This window comes from Mesoplodon mirus, assembly GCF_964341445.2.
Source record: "Mesoplodon mirus genome assembly, chromosome: 16".
Classification (NCBI taxonomy): domain Eukaryota; kingdom Metazoa; phylum Chordata; class Mammalia; order Artiodactyla; family Ziphiidae; genus Mesoplodon; species Mesoplodon mirus.
The window spans coordinates 15686021-15708551 of NC_138992.1; the positions used below are offsets into that span (position 1 = coordinate 15686021).

General features: G+C 38.4%; 1 protein-coding gene across 1 annotated transcript in view; it reads left to right on the forward strand.

Annotated features, from left to right (window-relative positions):
- The window catches only part of ATAD2 (ATPase family AAA domain containing 2), a 67363-nt gene that overhangs the window by 19182 nt on the left and 25650 nt on the right, over positions 1 to 22531 (forward strand). Inside the window, exons 7-13 of the mRNA XM_082601583.1 lie at positions 661 to 807; positions 1444 to 1561; positions 9852 to 9953; positions 12714 to 12822; positions 13064 to 13179; positions 19883 to 20057; positions 20933 to 21021. Coding sequence (XP_082457709.1) covers positions 661 to 807; positions 1444 to 1561; positions 9852 to 9953; positions 12714 to 12822; positions 13064 to 13179; positions 19883 to 20057; positions 20933 to 21021 — 856 coding nt within the window. The remainder of the gene's footprint in view (positions 1 to 660; positions 808 to 1443; positions 1562 to 9851; positions 9954 to 12713; positions 12823 to 13063; positions 13180 to 19882; positions 20058 to 20932; positions 21022 to 22531) is intronic.

Below are 22531 nucleotides of genomic sequence, written 5' to 3' on the forward strand. Positions count from 1 at the left end.
ATTCAGAATCTGTGACATTTATGGTAGTTTATGATAAATTAGGGTCGTCATAGTTTCAAAGAAAAAGTGAAGGCAGGGGAGATAAAAGGGTAATATGTTTTGTTGGGAAAGTACTTAAACATGCTAAAACAAATGAAACTGGTTTGCTTGTATAATATATCTACAGACAGCATATCTCTACCTGTTTGAGTTAAAAGTTGATTAAAGTTGAGTTTTACTATTCTGTTTAGGACTTATTGCTGCAATTTCTTAGAACTTTTATTGAATGAAAATCAGTTTTCCGAAATGCGTTTTAAATGTCTGGTGAGGGTGTTTTACATTATCTTAAGTAGATTATTTGAGTTATAGGGCATGTAACTCAGTGGCAGCCAGAAGTCCACTATATTAATGAAATTAGCAGTAATGCTATAAACTTTAGTTTGGTACGTGCTGATAGTAGCCTTTGAACTACTTTTTTCCTTCCCCTAGTTGTTTTTAATTCTATAGTTTTTTACTTCATTTTTTAAAAATCTTCATTTGATGTTGCAGAATTACAGATTCTTTCTATGAACAATCTAGAAGTAAATAAATTTTAAAAGGAGAGTCTTTTTCTATTCCCCTATTTTAAAAATTGTTAGCATTTGGGTGAGAAGCCTGAAAGTAAATGTTTCTTAATTGTAGAGTCATCCGAAGAGGGTGAAGACCAAGAAGATGAAGATGATGGTGATGATGACGATGAAGATGAAGAGGATGGAGAAGAAGATAATCAGAAACGATATTATCTTAGACAGAGAAAAGCTGCTGTTCACTATCAGGCTCCATTGGAAAGTAAGTGCTATCTTTTTTTTTTTTTTCCAGGAGAAGATGTAATCAGGTTTCCTTTATCTTCACTGCCTTTCTTCTGTTATTCTTATTTTTCATGTTTTCATTTTGCAGAATACTCATGGCTGTTGTCTTTCATAACTTACCCAAGATGTGCAAGAAGTTATTTCTTCTAAAGACAGTTAAATGTTAGCCTTGATGAAAGTAAATAATTAGGTTATTTTGAAATTTCATGTCTGTCTTTAATTATTTTAGTTTTCACAGCTTTGTACTTTATTTTATAAGTTAGTATAAATAGGACCACTTTTGATTTATTTAAAGTTGTACCTCAATACATCTGAGTGTATATATGCAAAGCTGATAATCAGCTGTTATGCATCAGTATAATCATAATGGTTGTTTATGACCAGTGTGTTTATGACCAGTGTGTTTATGACCAGTGTGTGTTTTGGTTGCTACACGTATATATTCAACAGCAATGTTGCAGGCGTAAGCGATTTAAAACCTGAACAGTAAAATATTCTACAGTAGGTACATACTAGTATTTTCATGGAAGGTAGCATCATTGTAAGTATTTAGGTGAAGAGCAAAATTGTCTTTATACATATTTATATGTCACATACATATAATTTTTTTTCTTAGAACCTCGTCATCAGAGAAAGCCCAACATATTTTATAGTGGCCCAGCTTCTCCCACAAGACCAAGATATCGATTATCTTCTACGGGACCAAGAAGTCCTTATTGTAAACGAATGAACAGGTTTGGTTCTGAAATAGTGACTGATTTATGAAAACATAATTGTCTCTATGTTAAGGTAGAATTCTAGAGTCTTAGGATTAGGTGTATCAGGATAGAATTCTAGAATTGTATATTTGGGAGAGTTAGCTCTATGCCTTTAGTGTTCTAATCCCCACTACCACTGACTAGTTTTTGGTTTTGCTTCCACTGATAGGAATTGTTAACAACTACCATGGTAAGGTAGTTTATTCCATTGTTCCACACTAATAATAGAGAGCTACCTTTGCTTCAGTGTTTACTGTGTTCCTGGCTTGGTGTTAAGCATTTTACGTAGATTGTTTCATTTAATTTTCACGTTAAGTTAGAGTATAAGGTTTAGTCTTGTCTTCACATACTGTCCTAGATATATTTTCTTACCATGACAAATTCTAAGTTACATAGCTTCTAGACTTATGACTGTGACCATCCATTTTTGGATATATTTTTCAAATTTGCTCTTCTTACATACTGGGAAACATTAATTTTCTATGCAAATTATTTGTGGGTTTCTTTTCCTTCTACATCCTAACACTTGTTGCCTGTCTGTCATACTTAAGTCTAAAGAGGTAATTCTTGTTATTTCTTCATTCTCCTGAGTAGTAAAAGATTTTCTGATGCATTAGAATTTTCTGGGTAATAGTAGCATTATAGTAGGTCATGAATGAGAAAGCTTATAGGGTGAAGCCTAAAAAGGCAGAAAAAAATGACACTCATGTGGGGAATGGTGCTTTTTTCCTAATATTATTAATGTGCTCAGAAGTAAGACTGAAGTCTTATGAGACTTCAACTATTCGAACAGTTTTTAGAGGCCTCCTCATAGAAGCAGACTCTTATCTGACCATGTTTTGGCCATGGAAGGCAACACCTCTATAGGTACTGACAAATTTCTCTCTTCTACGAAAAATATGAACTACTGCTTGCGTCCCGGGGTCTTTTAATTTGATGTTCAGAGTCTCAAAATCACAAGTGTACAGTCTAGATTTCTTGTTTCATCATCCCTTTTCACACAACCAGAGCCCAGAAGCATAGAGAATCAGAAAGAAAACCTGTCAGGGCTGCCCAAGATAAACTGCACTTGAAAAGAGTCCAGTCACAACTACTGAAGCTCGCGTGCCTAGAGCCCGTGCTCCACAACAGGAGAAACCACCTCAGTGAGAAGCCTGTGCACCGCAACGAAGAGTAGCCCCCTTGGGCTTCCCTGGTGGCGCAGTGGTTGAGAGTCCGCCTGCCGATGCAGGGGACACGGGTTCGTGCCCCGATCCCGGAGGATCCCACGTGCCGCGGAGCGGCTGGGCCCGCGAGCCGTGGCCGCGGAGCCTGTGTGTCCGGAGCCTGTGCTCCGCAACGGGAGAGGCCACAGCAGTGAGAGGCCCGCGTACAGCAAAAAAAAAAAAAAAAAAAAAAAAAAAAAAAAAAGAGTAGCCCCCGCTTGCCGCAACTAGAGAAAGCCTGCGTGCAGCAACGAAGACCCAACGCAGCCAAAAATAATAAATAAATTTAAAAAAAATAAATACATAAAAAATAAAATAAAATAGGTAACCAACAAGGACCTGTATAGCACAGGGAACTATACTCAATATCTTGTAATAACCTATAAGGGAAAAGAATCTGAAAAAGAATATATACATATTCTTATATATATCTGTATGTATAACTGAATCACTGTGTGTACACCTGAAACTAACACAACATTGTAAATCAGCTATACTTCAATTAAAAAAAAAAAAGTTAAACACACACACAAGAAAAGAAAAGAAGCCAGGGACTTTTCGTGATGGTCCAGTGGGTAAGACTCAGCGCTCCCAGTTCTGGGGGCCTGGGTTCAATAGCCGGTCGGGGAACTAGATCCCACATGCATGCCGCAACTAAGAGTCTGCGTGCTGCAACTAAGAAGTCCACGTGCCACAACAAAGATCCTGCGTGCCACAACAAAGATCCTGCGTGCCACAACGAAGACCCGGTGCAGCCAAAATAAATAAAATATTTAAAAAAAAGAAAAGAGGCCATGCTGTCGGTACTTTTCATAGGTCCTATAGGATGTTGTTAAAGACCAATATTTTTTTTTAAATTTATTTATTTATTTATTTATTTTTGGCTGTGTTGGGTCTTCGTTTCTGTGCGAGGGCTTTCTCTAGTTGCGGTGAGCGGGGGCCACTCGTCATCGCAGTGCGCGGGCCTCTCACTGTCGCGGCCTCTCTTGTTGCGGAGCACAGGCTCCAGACGCGCAGGCTCAGTACTTGTGGCTCATGGACCCAGCCGCTCCGTGGCATGTGGGATCTTCCCAGACCAGGGCTCAAACCCGTGTCCCCTGCATTGGCAGACAGACTCTCAACCACTGCGCCACCAGGGAAGCCCAAGACCAATATTTTGATAGTGTAATTTAATGATCTTCAGAAAAGGAGAGTAAGGTGTAGTGCTCCCTGGAGTCCCCATCAAGCATAGGGCCCAGGGCAGCTGTCTCGGTTGACTGACTCACAAAACAGGCCTATGTTTTTTTTGTTTGTTTGTTTTGTTTTGTTTTTATGCGTTACGTGGGCCTCTCACTGTTGTTGCCTCTCCCGCTGGGGAGCACAGGCTCCAGACACGCAGGCTCAGTGGCCATGGCTCGCGGGCCCAGCCGCTCCGTGGCATGTGGGATCTTCCCGGACCGGGGCACAAACCCATGTCCCCTGCATCGGCAGGCGGACTCTCAACCACTGCGCCACCAGGGAAGCCCAACAGGCCTATGTTTGATCCCACAGAAGTGAGAGGCTGGCAGTTACTTTGAAATTTAATCTCTTTTCCCATATTTAATGTGTTTATATTTCTGGAATTAACATGCTTGTTGATTGACTTACTTCTGTAATAACCACCTACGATGTATCTTGCAGTAGGTAGGAATTTTTTTTGCCACTTTGGTGCTTGAGTTCCCATATTTGGTTCACAGGGTATACTCTTTCTCTATGGAGAGTGTCTCATGTTACTGCATAGCTCCTTGGGTACAGGATTTTTTTCCCCCTCCTATTATTTAACAAATGTTTGAGTACTACTATGTGCCAAGTACTATGGATATAAAAATGACTTAAGTCAGAATTCCTGCCCTTGGATCTCGGACTAGTGGAGGATTCTGACTCATTTAAACTATGAACCAAGAGATTTAATCTGTACCCTGAGTCACATTATTTGACTTAATTACCTTGGTGTTGGTTCTGATAACTCCCTTTAAACTTTTTCTTTTTGATAACAACTTTATTGTGATATAATTCACATACCATATAGTTCGCCCATTTAAAGTATACAATTCAATGGTTTTTATTCACTGAGTTGTGCAACTATCACCACAATTTTGTTTTATTTTTTTAATATTAATTTTATTTATTTATTTATTTTGGCTGCACCAGGTCTTAGTTGTGGCACGCGGGATCTTTGTTGCAGCATGTGGAATCTTTTAGTTGCAGCATGTGGACTTCTTAGTTGTGGCATGCGAACTCTTAGTTGCAGCATGCATGCGGGATCTATTTCCCCTGCCAGGGATCAAACCGGGGCCGCTTGCATTGGGAGAGTGGAATCTTACCCACTGGACCACCAGGGAAATCCCAACCACCACAGTTTTAGAACATTTTTCTTGCCTCAAAAAGTAACCCTGGGGACTTCCCTGGTGGTCCAGTGGTTAAGACTCTGCTCTCCCAATGTAGGGGGCACAGGTTCCATCCCTGACCGGGGAACTGAGATCCCGTACATGCACGGTGTGACCAAAAAAAAGAAAAAAGAAATGTAACCCTGTACTCTTTAGTTATCACTCGCCAATCCTTCCAGCCCTAACCTACCACTGTCCTCATTTCTGTCCGTATAGATTCTGGGTATTTCATATAAGTGGAATTCTTTGTGACTGGCTTCTTTTGCTTGGTATAGCATTTTCAAGGTTCATCCGCATTGTAGGATGTATTAGTACTTCATTCCTTTTTATTGCCAAATAAGATTCCATTGTGTAAATATACTATACTTTGTTTATCCCTTTATTAGTTGATGGACATTTGGGTTGATTCTGCTTTTTGGCTATTATGAGTAATGCTATTATGAACATTCATGTACAACTTTTTGTGGGGACAAATGTTTTCATTTCTCTTGGGTATGTACCTAAAAGTGGAATTGCTAGATCAAATGCTAACTATATTTAATGTTTTGAGGAATTGCCAGATTGTTTTTCCAAAATGGCTGCTGCACTTTACATTTCCACAAGCAATGTACTAGAGTTCCAATTTCTCTACACCTTTACTAACACTTGTTATTACCTGATCTTTTAAATGTAGCCTTTTAAACCTTTTTTTTTTTTCAATTTCTTCACCATGGTGGAGTTAACATCTCATTCCTTCTAACAACTTTAATGGTAGTCATTTGGCTTATTAGTCTTTTTACTTTTTCTTGAAGAGACCAGCTTCTGTTTATCATTTATATCCTACTTACGGGAAGAAAGCACACATCCAAAGAGTTGTTTGAACATTGCTCTTAGTGAAACTTGCAGCCACAGTGTAGGATTTTTGAAGGGTCTTTGGCATACTTACATAGCAGAACTTCAGAAATGCTGCCTTTAAGTAGGATTTTCTTTCTTTCTTGTGATTGCTAACCTCTAGTCATCTAAGGTTTACTCTTTAGCTTCAGTTTGGAGTTTCTGGAACAAGCCTAGCCCCTTTAAACAAGAAGGTAACATAAATAGCACAGTTGCTTCACCGGTATTACAAAGTACATGTTACTGGTTGTCAAGGAACTAGAACTGGCAACTCTAGACACTCTGGTTGGGTTCAAAGTGCTGGTCCAGTGCTGTCTGTGCCAAATTTTTCAAAAGTTATTAGTAAAATGGAAAAAAGAAAAAGTGAATGTGGGTATATGTATTTAGAATTTTTTTAACTGAAATAATGGCCTTTCTACAGTGTAATTTTGAAGAACTAGGACCGCCTAGGTTGTGAGTTCAGCTCTACCACTTACTTCTTAGTGACCTTTTCCAAGTTATTTATCCTCTCCATGCTTTAGTTTTTTGATCTGTAGAATGGAGACAGGAGCACCTATCTCATAGTATTGTGCAAATTAGGTGAGTTAATACCTATAAAATGTTTAAAATAGTATCTGGCACATGTTAAGTTCTATATGCGTTTGTAACTATCATGTTCAAAAATAATCCCTACGTTGCACATCAGACGTTGGAAACTGTCAGTCCACAAGGTTTTGTTGTTTGCTTATAACTTTATTGGTTTATGAAATAAACAACTAGAGATCATCAGTGTGGTAGTGTACAGAACGTGGATTTTTAAAAAAAATAGACAAAGGTTTTGAATTATACCATCATTGACTAATTCTTATATTTTAAGCAAGTTCTTTAGACTATGAGCCACGTTGGCCCCGACTGTATAATGAGCCTACTAATATGTACTTGTCCAGTTTTAGTTAAGATTAAGTTTGATAATATGTCAGCCACCTGGTACAAGAAACACTTAGTAAATGTTAGTCCTTTTTATTAATTGTTAGTCTTAATTATGTGAATACCTACTGAATTCACACACAATTATGTATATTACATAATTATAAGTAAGATTCTATTTATAATATTAATGTAGTATTAAATAAGTTAGTCTTTCATATAAAACTGCAGACTTGTACTCGGTGGTTTTACAGGCAGATCACAAATATGGTCTTTGGACGTGTTTGAGTGGGTAGATGGTGAAGGATTATTTTCTCACTTAAATCTGTGTTTCCACAACCCCTGATCAAAACCCTGGGACTGCTTTATATCTCAGAATTCAGATGTGTGGGGGGGTGATTTACAAAGAAAACATACAACATATATAATGTGCAATATTAACATTTGTAGGTGTGTCTGGGCCAGCACTGTATACTCAGATATATTAATTTTATAGCAAAATGTATGAATAATCATAGTAAGCAGGACAAATAGAGATTTTGAATTGCCTTTACGACATTTCAGGTCATGTTTTGCTGCTAAGTGAATAATGGAAAAAGTTGTTTTCAGAGGTTTTTTTTTAGGTATAAGATTCTGGACCTCAATTTTGCAGCTAATAGATTGTGAACCTTTTATATTTTTGGACATACCTACTTAACCATGATTGTACTCTGACTCAGGAAATGCTCTAGACCCTGAGCCAATAGAATGATTAAAGGTTGTCCCAGCCAGATTCTGTTTTTATTCTGTGGGTCTTTGCAACTGTCCAAAGGCAGAAGTGATTTTAAAACTTTTTTTGAGTATTTGCAGCACTCAACATTGTATTTTTTTTGAATTTTTGAATTTTATTTATTTTTTATACAGCAGGTTCTTATTAGTTTCTATTTTATACATATTAGTGTATATATGTCAATCCCAATTTCCCAATTCATCCCACCACCACCACCCCACCCGCCATTTTCCCCCCTTGGTGTCCATAAGTTTGTTCTCTACACCTGTGTCTCTCTTTTTTTTTTTTTTTTGCGGTACGCGGGTCTCTCACTATTGTGGCTTCTCCCTCTGCGGAGCACAGGCTCCGGACACGCAGGCTCAGCGGCCATGGCTCACGGGCCTAGCCGCTCCGCGGCATGTGGGATCCTCCCGGACCGCGGCACGAACCCATGTCCACTGCATCGGCAGGCGGACTCTCAACCACTGCACCACCAGGGCAGCCCTGTGTCTCTATTTCTGACTTGCAAACAGGTTCATCTGTACCATTTTTCTAGATTCCACATATATCAGCATTGTATTCGATACTACCAACCAGCCTAAGATTTTGATTATTTTTATCTTTTTTTTTTTTTTTTTTTTGTGGTACGCGGGCCTCTCACTGTTGTGGCCTCTCCCGTTGCGGAGCATAGGCTCCGGACGCGCAGGCTCAGCGACCATGGCTCACGGGCCCAGCGGCTCCGCGGCATGTGGGATCTTCCCGGACCGGGGATCAAACCCGTGTCCCCTGCATTGGCAGGCGGACTCTCAACCACAGCGCCACCAGGAAATCCCTATTTTTATCTTTTTTTTTTAAATTAATTAATTTATTTTTGGCTGTGTTGGGTCTTCGTTGCTGCGCACGGGCTTTCTCTACTTGTGGTGAGTGAGGGCTACTCTTCATTGCGGTGCGCGGGCTTCTCATTTCAGTGGCTTCTCTTGTTGCGGATCACAGGCTCTAGGCACGTGGGCTTCAGTGGTTGTGGCTCGCGGCCTCTAGAGCACAGGCTCAGTAGTTGTGGTGCACGGGCTTAGTTGCTCCGCGGCATGTGGGATCTTCCCGGACCAGGGCTTGAACCCGTGTCCCCAGCATTGGCAGGCGGATTCTTTTTTTTTTTTTTAATTTATTTATTTATTTTATTTTTGGCTGTGTTGGGTCTTCATTTCTATGCGAGGGCTTTCTCTAGTTGTGGCAAGCGGGGGCCACTCTTCATTGCGGTGTGCAGGCCTCTCACTATTGTGGCCTCTCGTTGCGGAGCACAGCCTCCAGACGCGCAGGCTCAGTAGCTGCAGCTCACGGGCCTAGTTGCTCCGCGGCATGTGGGATCTTCCCAGACCTGGGCTCAAACCCATGTCCCCTGCATTAGCAGGCAGGTTCTTAACCACTGCGCCACCAGGGAAGCCCCCTGGCAGGCGGATTCTTAACCACTGTGCCACCAGGGAAGTCTTTTTTTTTTTTTTTTTAAGTGGGAAAATTGAGGCTTATATGGGTTGAGTTAACTCATCCACATTTACACAACTGTTAAATGGCAGTTGTGAATTTAGAGTTGAGGATATACTATAGATAAAAGACCATCTCATTTCTCACAGTTTCTTAGCATTTTTTAACCCTTCTTGATCCCCTTTGGTTTACATAAAAATTCTCTTGTTCTCCTTTTAAGGTTGTTTGACATTTCAAAATAGGTGATTCCCTTCCAAGTGTAAATTATATGTAGTATAATGTTGAAAATACTTTCTAAAATTACAGTCACAAAGATTCTAAAACCCTCTTTCTCCCGCCTTTCTCTTTGAGGGTAACTGATTTATATTAAGACTAAGAATAAGAAGTCACCCTGCTTGGACCATGTTTTGTCTTAATGAACATTTGATTGTCAGCTCTACCACAGCCTCCTATCTTTTTTTCCCTTTTCAGTTATTTAAGTCTTTTATTCCCTTCAAAAGATTCAACCAACAAAGCTTACTTCATTGATTCAGCAAATGTATTAATTTTATGATACACATTTTTGGATTATTAGGTATTTCTAATGTTTACATCCCCTAAGATGCCCTTTTTCTCCTGCCTTCCTCCATCATGATTTCAGTTTTCCTCTTTAGGCGAAGGCATGCAATCCACAGCAGTGACTCTACATCTTCCCCCTCTGAAGATGAACACTTTGAGAGGCGAAGAAAGAGGAGCCGCAGTAGAGCTATCAACAGGTTAGTGCATGTTGATTCCTTTAAAGCTACCAGCTTTTTTTTTTTTAAGTGTAAAGAAAGATGAATAATTTGGGAACAGGTGCAACTTGGCTGAATTAAAAAATTATATGCCAGGTTAATATATAAACCAGAATGCCATCTTGTTTGAAATATCTGCTGTTGAAACTAATAACAGGTTAGAACATATGTTTTCTTGTAAAACCAAAATGGTGCTTGGTAAGCACTGACTTGAGGAAATAACTTTTTTTCATTGAAAATATATTTTTTCCATGTATAATGATAATAAATTCTGATTGTAGAACTCTTAAGGAAAATTGAAAGGTTAACTCATTTCACAACTCCTCGTAGTGTAAGTTCACATGTAATAAATCAACTCATTTGATTTTCACAATAATTATAGAAACAGGGCAAGGATTATTCCCATTTTACGAACACGGGTGGGTAAATGAAAAATGCAGTGCCTGGATTCTAATATAATATTCTTAGGGTAGAAGACAATGCTGTTACAGCAGTTGGGTCATAATAGTTGAAGGGGCATGCAATCCAGTCCTTCTTTGTATCCTAAGTTCTATGCTGCTTTGTTTCATCATGTTAGCTCTGCCCCATTCAATATGGTGGCTGCTAGCCACGTGCGGCTATTGAGCACTTCAAATGTAGCTCATCTGAATTGAGATATACTATCAGTTTTTGTAAAAACTGCACTCTTGGATTTCAAAGACTTAGTACAAAAAAGAGAATGTAAAATACCTTATTTATTTATTTATTTTTGGCTGCCTTGGGTCTTCGTTGCTGTGCGTGGGCTTTCTCTAGTTGCAGTGAGTGGGGACTACTCTTCGTTGTGGTGCGTGAGCTTCTCATTGCGGTGGCTTCTCCTGTTGCGGAGCATGGGCTCTAGGCCCATGGGCTTCAGTAGTTGTGGCACGCAGGCTCAGTAGTTGTGGCTTGCGGGCTCTAGAACGCAGGCTCAGTAGTTGTGGCGCACAGGCTTAGTTGCTCTGCGGCATGTGGCATCTTCCCGGACCAGGGCTCAAACCCGTGTCCTCTGCATTGGCAGGCAGATTCTTAACCACTGCACCACCAGGGAAGTCCAATACCTTAATTTTTTTTTTTTTTTTTTTGCCATACGCGGGCCTCTCACTGCTGTGGCCTCTCCCGTTGCGGAGCACAGGCTCCGGAAGCGCCGGCTCAGCGGCCATGGCTCACAGGCCTAGCCGCTCTGCGGCATGTGGGATCTTCCTGGACCACAGCATGAACCCGTGTCCCCTGCATCGGCAGGCGGACTCTCAACCACTGCGTCACCAGGGAAGCCCAAATACCTTAATTTTTTAAATATTGATTTTGCATGATGAAATGATAATATTTTGGATATATTGGGATATATAAAATACATTATTAAAATTAATTTTACTCTTTAGTGTGGTTAATAGAAAATTTTAAATTACATTTTTGGCTTGCATTTCATATCTACTGGACAGCAATGAGATCATTCTAAAGCTATGTACTTTACCTTCATTTCATAAAAATGTGCATCTAACCTTATGGCTTTTTTTTAAAATTATTTATTTGGTTGCCCTGGGTCTTAGCTGTGGCAGGCAGGCTCCTTAGTTGCGGCTTGCCGGCTCCTTAGTTGCAGCACGTTGGCTCTGTAGTTGCGGCTCCAGGGCTCCTTAGTTGTGACATGCGAACTCTTAGTTGCGGCATGCGTGTGGGATCTAGTTCCCTGACCAAGGATTGAACCCAGGCCCCCTGCATTTGGAGCACGGAGTCCCATCCACTGCACCACCAGGGAAGTCCCAATCCTATGGTTTTTATTATTATGCAGTTCTATTAAGAATTGTTTAAGAAATATCTTTTTAAAAGCCACAGTTGAAAACTTTTCCATCTTAGACTTTACAGTATAAATTCCTGGTGGAGTTTGAGACTAGCAAGAATTGTCACTTGGGGTGAGCATGGTGTGCTTTTACTTGTGTTCAGTTGCAGCAGGCATTTTTTGCTTAGGCATTCTGCTACAAGTATCTTAACTTTTAACATAAGTGTTTTCATTCTTCCAGCTATAAAACAAGCAGGTTTTTCTGGGTGTATTTTTTGTAACCTACCATAACTGTTTTTGAAAGTAATTAGGAAAGTAGTGATTCATTCTTGCTTGAAAGGATTGATATGGATCCAGGTACTGGTGGACTATGAGTATTTTGCTGAGAGGTATAGTAGCAGAGTTGTTGCAGATCTGGAGACATGCTGCTTGTATGTGATTCCTAGATTTGCCACTTACTAGTTGCGTGATCTTGGGCATTACAGTTAACCTTTCTGTGTCTCGGTTTTCTTTTAAAATTGGGGAAATAATAATACCTACTTCATAAGAATATTGTGAGGATTTAATGAATTTATACATGTAAAGCACCTAAACTAAAACAGTGTTTGGCAAATGGTAAACTCTCTGTATGTCAGACAAGATTATTATAATGTATATTGATACTTTCTGAATTCTGAACCATGAATTACTTTATGTTGCTGTGGTATCTTGAAAACTGGTATTTTCATTTGATTGTATATCTTTAATAATAAAGGTTCACATATAAATATTTCTAACACTTAAGTTCTCAACCTCTAAAGAAAATGAGGAACTTGAAACACATAATCTCATGATTTCCCCATTTGAAATTTTTTAAATTCTTAAGAAAAATGTCTATATTCTAACATGGAATTTGGGGAAGGAAGAGGGGTCGATGAATGGTTTTTTTTTTTTTAATCTTTTTAAAATAGGTGCCTCCCACTAAATTTTCGGAAAGATGAATTAAAAGGTATTTATAAAGATCGAATGAAAATTGGAGGAAGCCTTGCTGATGTTGATCCAATGCAACTAGATTCTTCAGTGAGTACAGTCTGAAATGTATTATTTTTTTTGTTTCAGTTTAAAGTTAAAAAAGAAATCAATTGTTTTATCAGAAATTTTAATCTTTATAGATTCTTTTCTTTCTTTTTTTAATCTTTAGGCCACAACTAAGATCCTGTTACTCAGCTGACTGTGTGTGGCTTGGGTAGTTTGGGAATGGAGTAAGATTTTAATTTTGATTCCAAATTTAAGAACATCAATGTTTCTCTTCCATTACCAGGTGCGATTTGATAGTGTTGGTGGCTTGGCTAATCATATTGCAGCTCTAAAAGAGATGGTGCTGTTTCCATTACTTTATCCAGAAGTCTTTGAAAAATTCAAAATTCAACCTCCAAGGTAATTTAATTATACATTTTATTTTAGCCAAAACATAAGCTATGCTATGTCCAGAAAGATAATGCTTCTCTGTTGAAAATTTTCAGTCTACAGTAATTTGTTATACTTGCCCTGCAACATCCTGGGTGTTTCGAATATTTTTACTTTCTTAATGTTTAACATGAAAAATGGTTTCAAAATTGATTCTCCATTAAAAAAAAATCGTTTTCCATGGCTTTTCATACATTTAGTAGAATTCCTCTCATACATGCTCTTTACTTTTTTTCTTTCAGTTTTGTAATTTAGTTTTAAATTTATGTCAAAGTAATACATGTATGTAATTTTTAATATATTCTTTATTTTATTTTATAATGAAGTATAGTTGATTATATGTAATTTTTAAAGTTAAATAGTACTATAAGTTTTACAAAGAAAAAATGGTAGTAGTCCCTTCTCTGTTTTTTCTATTTTAGACAAATATATAGACTTCTGTGAACAATGACTGTTTGACTCTTACTTTCCCCACCCTCCACACATACACATTTTTCCCCCTTCAATATTTCCAGTAGTTTGTTTATATATAGATAAACTTGATTTTCACTGTTTGCTTTATGACTATGTAAATATTTCTTGCAGTTTAGCCATGTATTATATAACTGCATTTCCTCTTTTATATCTCTCCTCTCCCCACCAACTTTAATATTTGCCGTTTTGCCGGCGAGGAGGTAGGGACTTGGTACTTAGTTTTATATATACTTATCCTTTCACCCACAGAGTTATTGCTAGAGCTGTAAAACTCTTCTCAGTATAGTTAAAGATATCAGATAATTATTGGCTCCTCCTTACTTTTCTAGAAACATCTTCCTGGAGCCTTTGTTCTTCTGCTTCCCTCTGGACTGGTTGCTGTTAGTCTTGTAGCACAGCTAAGTCTTGGGATTTCCCATTACCATCTTCATGGGATTTCCTTTGTGTTTCTCGCAGTGCTGGGTTCCTAGCTTCCTGGATTCAACTAAGACCTTCTTGGTTTATAGCTGTGTTTTGGTAGAGCACATTCTAGGAATAGCCTGAGGAAAAGAGTGCATGGGAGATTATTTTTATTTATTTTATTTTTGAGAATGGTCATGTAACCAACACTCTGTTGATGTTCCTCCCCCACACACCCCTTGTGCTGTTGTGCTGTGCCTTTGTGATCTGAAAACATGGCTTTGATTTCTGGGAATTTTTTTTTTTTTTTTTACTTTTGTAATTTTTTCACTCCAGTTTTTCCTCTTCCCTTTCATATCAGTTTAGCGTTAGACCTTCTAAATTAATCTGCTTTTCTTACCTTTTTTCTCTGATTTTGGTTTGTCTTGATGTTAGAGGCTTTCCTTAAATCTCTAGTAACCCTTAGCTCTCTGTTGATGTTTAAGAGTGAAGCTTTTTTTTTTGCGATACGTGGGCCTCTCCCGTTGCGGAGCACAGGCTCCGGACGTGCAGGCTCAGCGGCCATGGCTCACGGGCCCAGCCGCTCCGCGGCATGTGGGATCTTCCCGGACCGGGGCACGAACCCGTGTCCCCTGCATCGGCAGGCGGACTCTCAACCACTGCGCCACCAGGGAAGCCCTGAAGCATATTTTTAAAAGCTTGCTAGTTGGGCTTAACTTGTAGGCCTCTCCTTAGGGTAACTAGTGGGGATGTTTCTTCTACCAGAAGTTCTCAAAGTCTATATCTAGGAGGGTTCCCTCCATCCGCCCACCAAGAGATGCATCTTCCAGTTTTCTGTCTGACGCCTGGCTGCCAGCATTTTAGCAGTAGACCTGAGCACAGGTTAGGAGTCACCACCATTAAGTATGACGTGTTACACTTAATTCCTGCAGCAGCTCATCTTGTCCTCTACTACAAAGTAAACCATCCAAGCAAGTTGCCTGCACAGGGTAGGGAAAAGGGAGATCAGGGTGGTCTCACTGTTCTTTAAGAATGTTTTACTTCATCCTGTTTTCACCCCCACCCTTCACTCCTGCCTTGAGATAAACTGCCTCTAAATTGTGAAAGGGGTTTTGCAAATTAGCTTTCTTTTTGGGTGCTTCTCTAGATTTTTAGCTTTTTCAGGTCTCTAATGTCATCTGCATTCTAACTTACAAAATTTTGTTGGGGTATCTCAAGTACTATCATCTGTTTTTGTTATTCACTTTGTTTTATGTGCTTTAGCAGAATTAATGGAGAGCGCACAGATAAAACCACGTGGTCAGTCTGTCATGTTTAACTGGAAGTCCACTCCTGAACTTTCTATATCACCATACTTTTTTATCCCCTTCCTTTTTCTTCTAGTTTTTATACCTTACTTACCAACCAGTTTTTAAACCCTAGCTCCTGGTTTCCTTTTCCTTTTCTTTTCTTGTTTGTGGAATTTTTTTTTTTTTAGTTGTGGCACATGGGCTTAGGTTCTCGTGGCATGTGGGATCTTCCCATACCAGGGCTCGAACCCGTGTCCCCTGCATTGGCAGGTAGATTCTTGAACACTGTGCCACCAGGGAAGTCCCTGATTTCCTTTTCCTTATATAATTTTTCTCCCTGAATCAGGCTCTGTGGAAACATTGATTTAAGTAAACTTTTATCTTTAATTAATTAATTTATTTATTTTTGGCTGCATTGAGTCTTCATTGCTACGCTCTGTGTGTGGGCTTTCTCTAGTTGCAGCAACCAGGGGCTACTCTTCGTTGCAGTGCGTGGGCTTCTCACTGCAGTGGCTTCTCTTGTGGCGGAGCACGGGCTCTAGGCATGCAGGCTCTAGAGCGCAGGGTCAGTAGTTGTGGTGCATGGGCTTAGTTGCTCCGTGGCATGTGGGATCTTCCCAGACCAGGGCTCGAACACGTGTCCCCTGCATTGGCAGGAGGATTCTTCACCACTGCACCAGCAGGGAAGTCCCTAAGTAAACGTTTTAAAATTAGTAGGCTTTTCCCCTTTTCCATTATAAAAGTTATGTACCATAAATCAATTACAGTTAAACATTGAGTAAATTCCAAAAATTTTTTTAAATGTAAAAAATATGAATAATAAACAATAGAATCTACTGCTTACAGGAAATGTTGAAAGTACCTAGTTAAAGTGATTTAGTGAATTTTAGGGAATTCCCTGGCAGTCCAAGCTCTCACTGCTGGGGGCCCGGGTTTAATCCTTGGTCAGAGAGCTAAGATCCCACAAGCTGTGGGTTGTGGCCAAAAAAAAAAACTGATTTAGTGAATTTTAAAAGAAACAACAAATTAGAGCATTCTCTAAAATCATATACAAAAATAAACTCAAAATAGACTAAAAACCTAAATGTAAGACCAAAACCCATAAAACTCCTAGAGGAAGACCTAGGCAGAACACTCTTTAACATAAATCATAGCAATATATTTTTGGATCTGTTTCCTAAAACAAAGGAAATAAAAGCAAAATAAACAAATGGGACCTAGTTATATTAAAAGCTTTTGCACAGCAAGGGAAACCATTGACAAAACAAAAAGACAACATATGGGAGAAAATATTTGAAAATGATATGACTGACTGATAAGGGGTAAATATCCAACATATATAATCAGCTCATACAGCTCAACATTAAAAAACAAACAACCTGACTAAAAAATGGGCAAAAGAACTGAATAGATGTTTTTCCAAAGGGGACATGCGGATGGCCAACAGGCAGTTGAAAAGATGCTCAGCATCATTAATCATCAGGGAAATGCAAATCAAAACCACAATGAGATATCACCTCACACCTGTCAGAATGGCTGTTATCAAAAAGAACACAAATATGGCTTCCCTGGTGGCACAGTGGTTAAGAATCCACCTGCCAATGCAGGGGACATGGGTTCGAGCCCTGGTCCGGGAAGATTCCACACGCCATGGAGCAACTAAGCCCATGCACCACAACTACTGACCCTGCGCTCTAGAGCCCACAAGCCACAACTACCGAAGCCCATGCGCCTAGAGCCTGTACTCCGCAACAAGAGAAGCCACTGTAGTGAGAAGCCCACGCAGTGCAACGAAGAGCAGCCCCCACTTGCCACAACTAGAGAAAGCCTGCATGCAGCAACAAAGACCCAACACAGCCAAAAATAAATAAATAAATAAATTTATTTAAAAAAGAACACAAATAACAAATGTGGGGAAAATGTGTAGAAAAGGGAACCCTCATACATTGTTGGTGGGAGTGTAAATTGGTACACTACTGTGGAAAACAGTATGGAGGTTTCTCAAAAAACTAAAGATAGAACTACCACCATATGCCCCAGTAATTCCACTCCTGGGTATATACCTGAAAAAAAACCCCACTAATTTAAAAAGACACATGCAACCCAATGTTCATAGCAGCATTATTTACAGTTGCCAAGTTATGGAAGCAACCTAAGTGTCCATCAGCAGATGAATGGATAAAGAAGATGTGGTATGTATATACACAATGGAATACTACTCAGCCATAAAAAAGAATGAAATTTTGCCATTTGCAGCAGCACTGATGGAGGGCATTATGCTGAGTGAAATAAGTCAGACAGAGGAAGGCAGATACTGTATGATATCACTTATGTGTGGAATATGAAAGGACAATAAACTAGTGAATATAAGAAAAAAGAAGCAGACTCACAGATATGGAGGACAAACTAATGCTTACCAGTGGGGAGAGGGAATTGGGGAGGGGCAATATAGGGGTAGGGGATTAAGAGGTACAAACTATTAGGTATAAAATAAGCTACAAGGATATGTTGTACAACATAGGGAATAGAGCACATATTTTCTAATTACTATAAATGAAATATAACCTTTAAAAATTGTGAATTACTATATTGTATGCCTGTAGCTTAGTTAATATTTTATATCCACTATACTTGAATTTTAAAAATTAAAGTAAAAAAATTAAACAACAGATTCCTTCAATTTTTTCTCTTCATTTCCCCTTCCTTACATTTCCCCTTTCTTACATTTCTGCTCATAAAAAATCAATATATGACTACATTAAACTATTTTCATATGGTATGTTCTCTTTCTATTTTAATGACTGAATAATATTCCATTTTGTGGATGTATCACATTTTATTTAATTGATTCTGCTATTTCTGGCTATTTTGTTTCCTCCTGTTTTCGTTATCACAGATGTCAATATCATGAACATCTCATTGCTTCCTCTTTATGGGAATCATTAAGTTTTTTCTTTAAGATACCGTCTCACAAATAAGATTACTGTGAGATATATTTTTTAAAAAACTATATATATATATATATATATATATATATATATATTTTTTTTTTTTTTTTTTTTTTTTTTTTTTTTTTTTGCGGTACGTGGGCCTCTCACCGTTGTGGCCTCTCCTGCTGCAGAGCACAGGCTCCGGATGCGCAGGCTCAGCCTGCATGGCTCATGGGCCCAGCCACTCCACGGCATGTGGGATCCTCCCGGACCGGGGCACGAACCCGTGTCCCCTGCGTCGGCAGGCGGACTCTCAACCACTGCGCCACCAGGGAAGCCCAAAAATAGATATATTTTTAAAAGTCTGTTTCTGTCTTGACTTTTGTACGTTGAAATCTCTGGTTTATTTCACTTACTTGTCTGATTGTTTTCTTAACAATTGCTTTGTTTTTTTACCATCCGCATTTGATTATGTTCATTTCTTATTATTTTTCTTTTTCTTTTGGCTGCGATGCACGGCTTGTGGGATACTAGTTCCCCGACCAGGGATTGAACCCGTGCCCTGGCAGTGCAAGCGCCAAGACCTAACCACTGGACTGCCAGGGAATTCCCTTATTTTTCTTTTATTTTTTTCTTGACTTTGAATAGATTTTTTTTTTTTTGCGGTATGTGGGCCTCTCACTGTTGTGGCCTCTCCCGCTGCAGAGCAGAGGCTCCGGACGTGCAGGCTCAGCAGCCATGGTTCACGGGCCCAGCCGCTCCACGGCATATGGGATCTTCCCGGACCGGGGCACGAACCCGTGTCCCCTGCATCGGCAGGCAAACTCTCAACCACTGCGCCACCAGGGAAGCCCTTGAATAGATTGTATCCATCACTTGTGATTTTTTTTTTTTTTTTGCCATTCTTATTTTGTCATTTCTGTTTTTCTGGGATCTTCCTTAACTTTTCAAGAGCAGTTATTTGATGATCATTTCTAGTAAGATTATGAATATAACCCATTTTCTCAGAATTCTGTCCTGAGAACAATGAATAACTTTGGAAATATGCGAAAAAGCTGTACTTTACCCTATGACAATACAGTGATGTCACCAAAAATTATCTTGACTTCTTTGTGTTGTCCTAGTCCCTGTCACCCAGCCACTACTTGAAGTTCTCTCTTCTTTTATCTATTTTCTCTTGTGTTCATTCCCACTGTTTTCTTGCAAAACTTTTGCTGTTATGTTACTGGTGCTCAGACCAAAGATTATACATGAAATCTGCTATTCTTTCCCCTGATATGTTATAAAATTAAACAGGTCTTTTCAATCATAACTTTTATGCAAGATAAGATAATATGATGAGCATGATGAATGAATGAAAGAAAATATGTTTCACATAAAGGGTTTTATTTAGTTTCAATATTAATTTTATAGTATGAATATTAATTCCTAGGTTTTAAGTTGTGCTTTGTGGATTGAAATGATATTTCACTTGTCTTACTTACACTCTTATTCATTAAATGTATTCATGAAATTGGTTTCTAATTTTTTGTTTGGTCTATTTTTCAGTGTAGTACTAAAATAATACTTATTCTTTTACAGAGGTTGTTTGTTTTATGGTCCACCTGGAACTGGAAAAACTCTGGTTGCTAGAGCACTTGCCAATGAATGCAGTCAAGGGGATAAAAGAGTAGCATTTTTCATGAGGAAAGGTGCTGATTGTCTGAGTAAGTGGGTAGGAGAATCTGAAAGACAGCTGCGATTGCTATTTGATCAGGTATGATATTAAAATTTACCTATATAGATCTGTAATCAGTGTAGATTGAGTATAAGGATTGGATAAACCTTGCATTTAATCACTTTTCATAGAAATAAACTCATAATAATTATACCAAATATATACTCTTCCTAGATTATTTTCCTTTGTCATGTCATGATTACACCAACATATGATGAACAGTTTTATAGTAAAAAGAGGAAGGAATAATTGGGTCTAAGTTCTTTGGAGTCTTAGGTCTCATATCTAAAGACTAGAGACAGAGTGGTAGTCTCACACTTAAAAGAGACAACAGTAGTGAGTTATGTTTCAGTATACGAGCTGAAGATTAGCTCTGCCCTAGAGCGGCTTTCAGTTTCATATCCCAATTGTATTGACAGTAAGTTGTGAGATAATAACATTCTTAGCTACTGAGGCATATTTTTGCAAATGCTTTTATATCTCTTTGTAGAATTCACTGAGGTTTTTTTATTTTGACTTTACTGAAATAGATTTTAAACTATGGCATCTTATTAAATGTTTTTTTCATCCTGACATGGAGGAAAGCTATGTCACTGTCTTCTATTCTTTGTCTTGTTTCGACAATTGGTCTTCAGTAGATATTTTTTGTGTCCCAATAATTGTAGCTGTATGAAATCTGAGGGATATAACCAGTGGAGTATATTGAATGTTTCCAGCTGAAAATGCAAATAAACTTAAATTGTATGCTGTTATAATTTATTATGTCTGAATCCTTAAAACATAGTTCTTGAGTTTATATTTTTAAAAACTTCTTATAAGCAAGTAGGAATGAAAATGGATTAAAATGGTTTATATTAACTCTGTGTATTTGAAGCTTTTCATGATAACATGCAATCACTGGACTTGCTTCCTAGGCCTATCAGATGCGCCCATCAATTATTTTCTTTGATGAAATCGATGGTCTGGCTCCAGTACGGTCAAGCAGGCAAGATCAAATTCACAGGTAAAACTTGCTTGATGGTACTTCTGCCTTTCTTCCTATATTCTGAGCAGTATTGATGTTGCATGAGGGACAGAATGTTAGATGGTGAAAGAAAGTTTATAAACCAGTGTTGTTTGGTAGTAGAAACCAATGTATAGTACAGAAGAAAAAGAAAAAGTGAACCTGTTCTAAAGGGTAGGGTGTTCTCAAGCACAGTATTGGTTATAGATTTAACTTGTGATACAGAGTTAAATGCCCATTGGCCAGTGAGGTAAGGCAAATAAAATGAGTGAGGCAGGCCAGTGATAAGGGTGGGTCTGGGAAATGTGGCTGAGTGCCCAATCATGAAGAGCAAAGCCAATTGTTTTTAGCTCCAGCCTATTACTGAAGTGCAAAAGCTGACTCAGACTTGAAACATAAATTTTCTTTCTTAAATTTGATATTCAAATTTTTGTGTTGAATATCTTTTAGATGTTGCCAACTAATTCAGATGCTTTTTTCCCCCCTAGTACTAGCCCAACTTCCTGATTTTCAGAATGGGAAAGTTGCATCTCCCCTGTGATAATTGCTTACCCAAGGGAGCAGTTTTCCCTAGTACCACTGACTCAACTTGAATCTAAATTCATTTTAATCCTAGTTCATCTTCAGTTTTTCACAGCTTCTTTTTAAATGTAATTATTTAATTAATTTGGGATACCCAAAAGCAAATGTTTGCATGCTTTCATTATGCCAGTATTGTTTTTTATTGTAGATAATATAAAAGAGAAACGAGACATAAAATTATGAGTGATAGGTAGGCTTTGGCTTTTCTAACACCTAACAACATTTACTATATTCTGGTCCCCTTCTTTGACTTGATACTATAAAATTTTATTTGTTGTTCTGAGTAAATTAAAATGTTTACTCCTATATGGTAAAAATAGTTGTGTGTGCACATACCCTACCAATAATCATACACACTTTTTATATATGACACATTTCATTATCAGCCATACTGTATTCATTGTGTTGATAGGGAAAAATATATTTAACAATATGACCATCACTTTGCAATCAAGTAATTGACTACTTACCGTATTTTGGAACAGTTCTAAAAGGGATTGGAGAAATTTTAACAAGAAATATAGAATAATTTTAGCAAGCACTTATCATTTCAAATATATATTTTAAAGAGAAATTTAGTTTTTTGTTTTTTCCAAAGACTTAAAAAATCTGAGAGAAAAACATTTTTGTTAAATTAAGCTTATTTGTTTATTTATTTATTTATTTTAAGAGAGTAAATCCATTTATTTATTTATTTATTTATTTATTTATTTATTTATTTTATTTTTGGCTGCGTTGGGTATTTGTTGTTGCACGTGGGCTTTCTCTAGTTGTGGCGAGCAGGGGCTGCTCTTCATTGTGTTGCGTGGGCTTCTCATTGCGGTGGCTTCTCTTGTTGAGGAGCACGGGCTCTAGGTGCGTGGGCTTCAGTAGTTGTGGCTCACAGGCTTAGTTGCTCCGTGGCATGTGGGATCTTCCTGGACCAGGG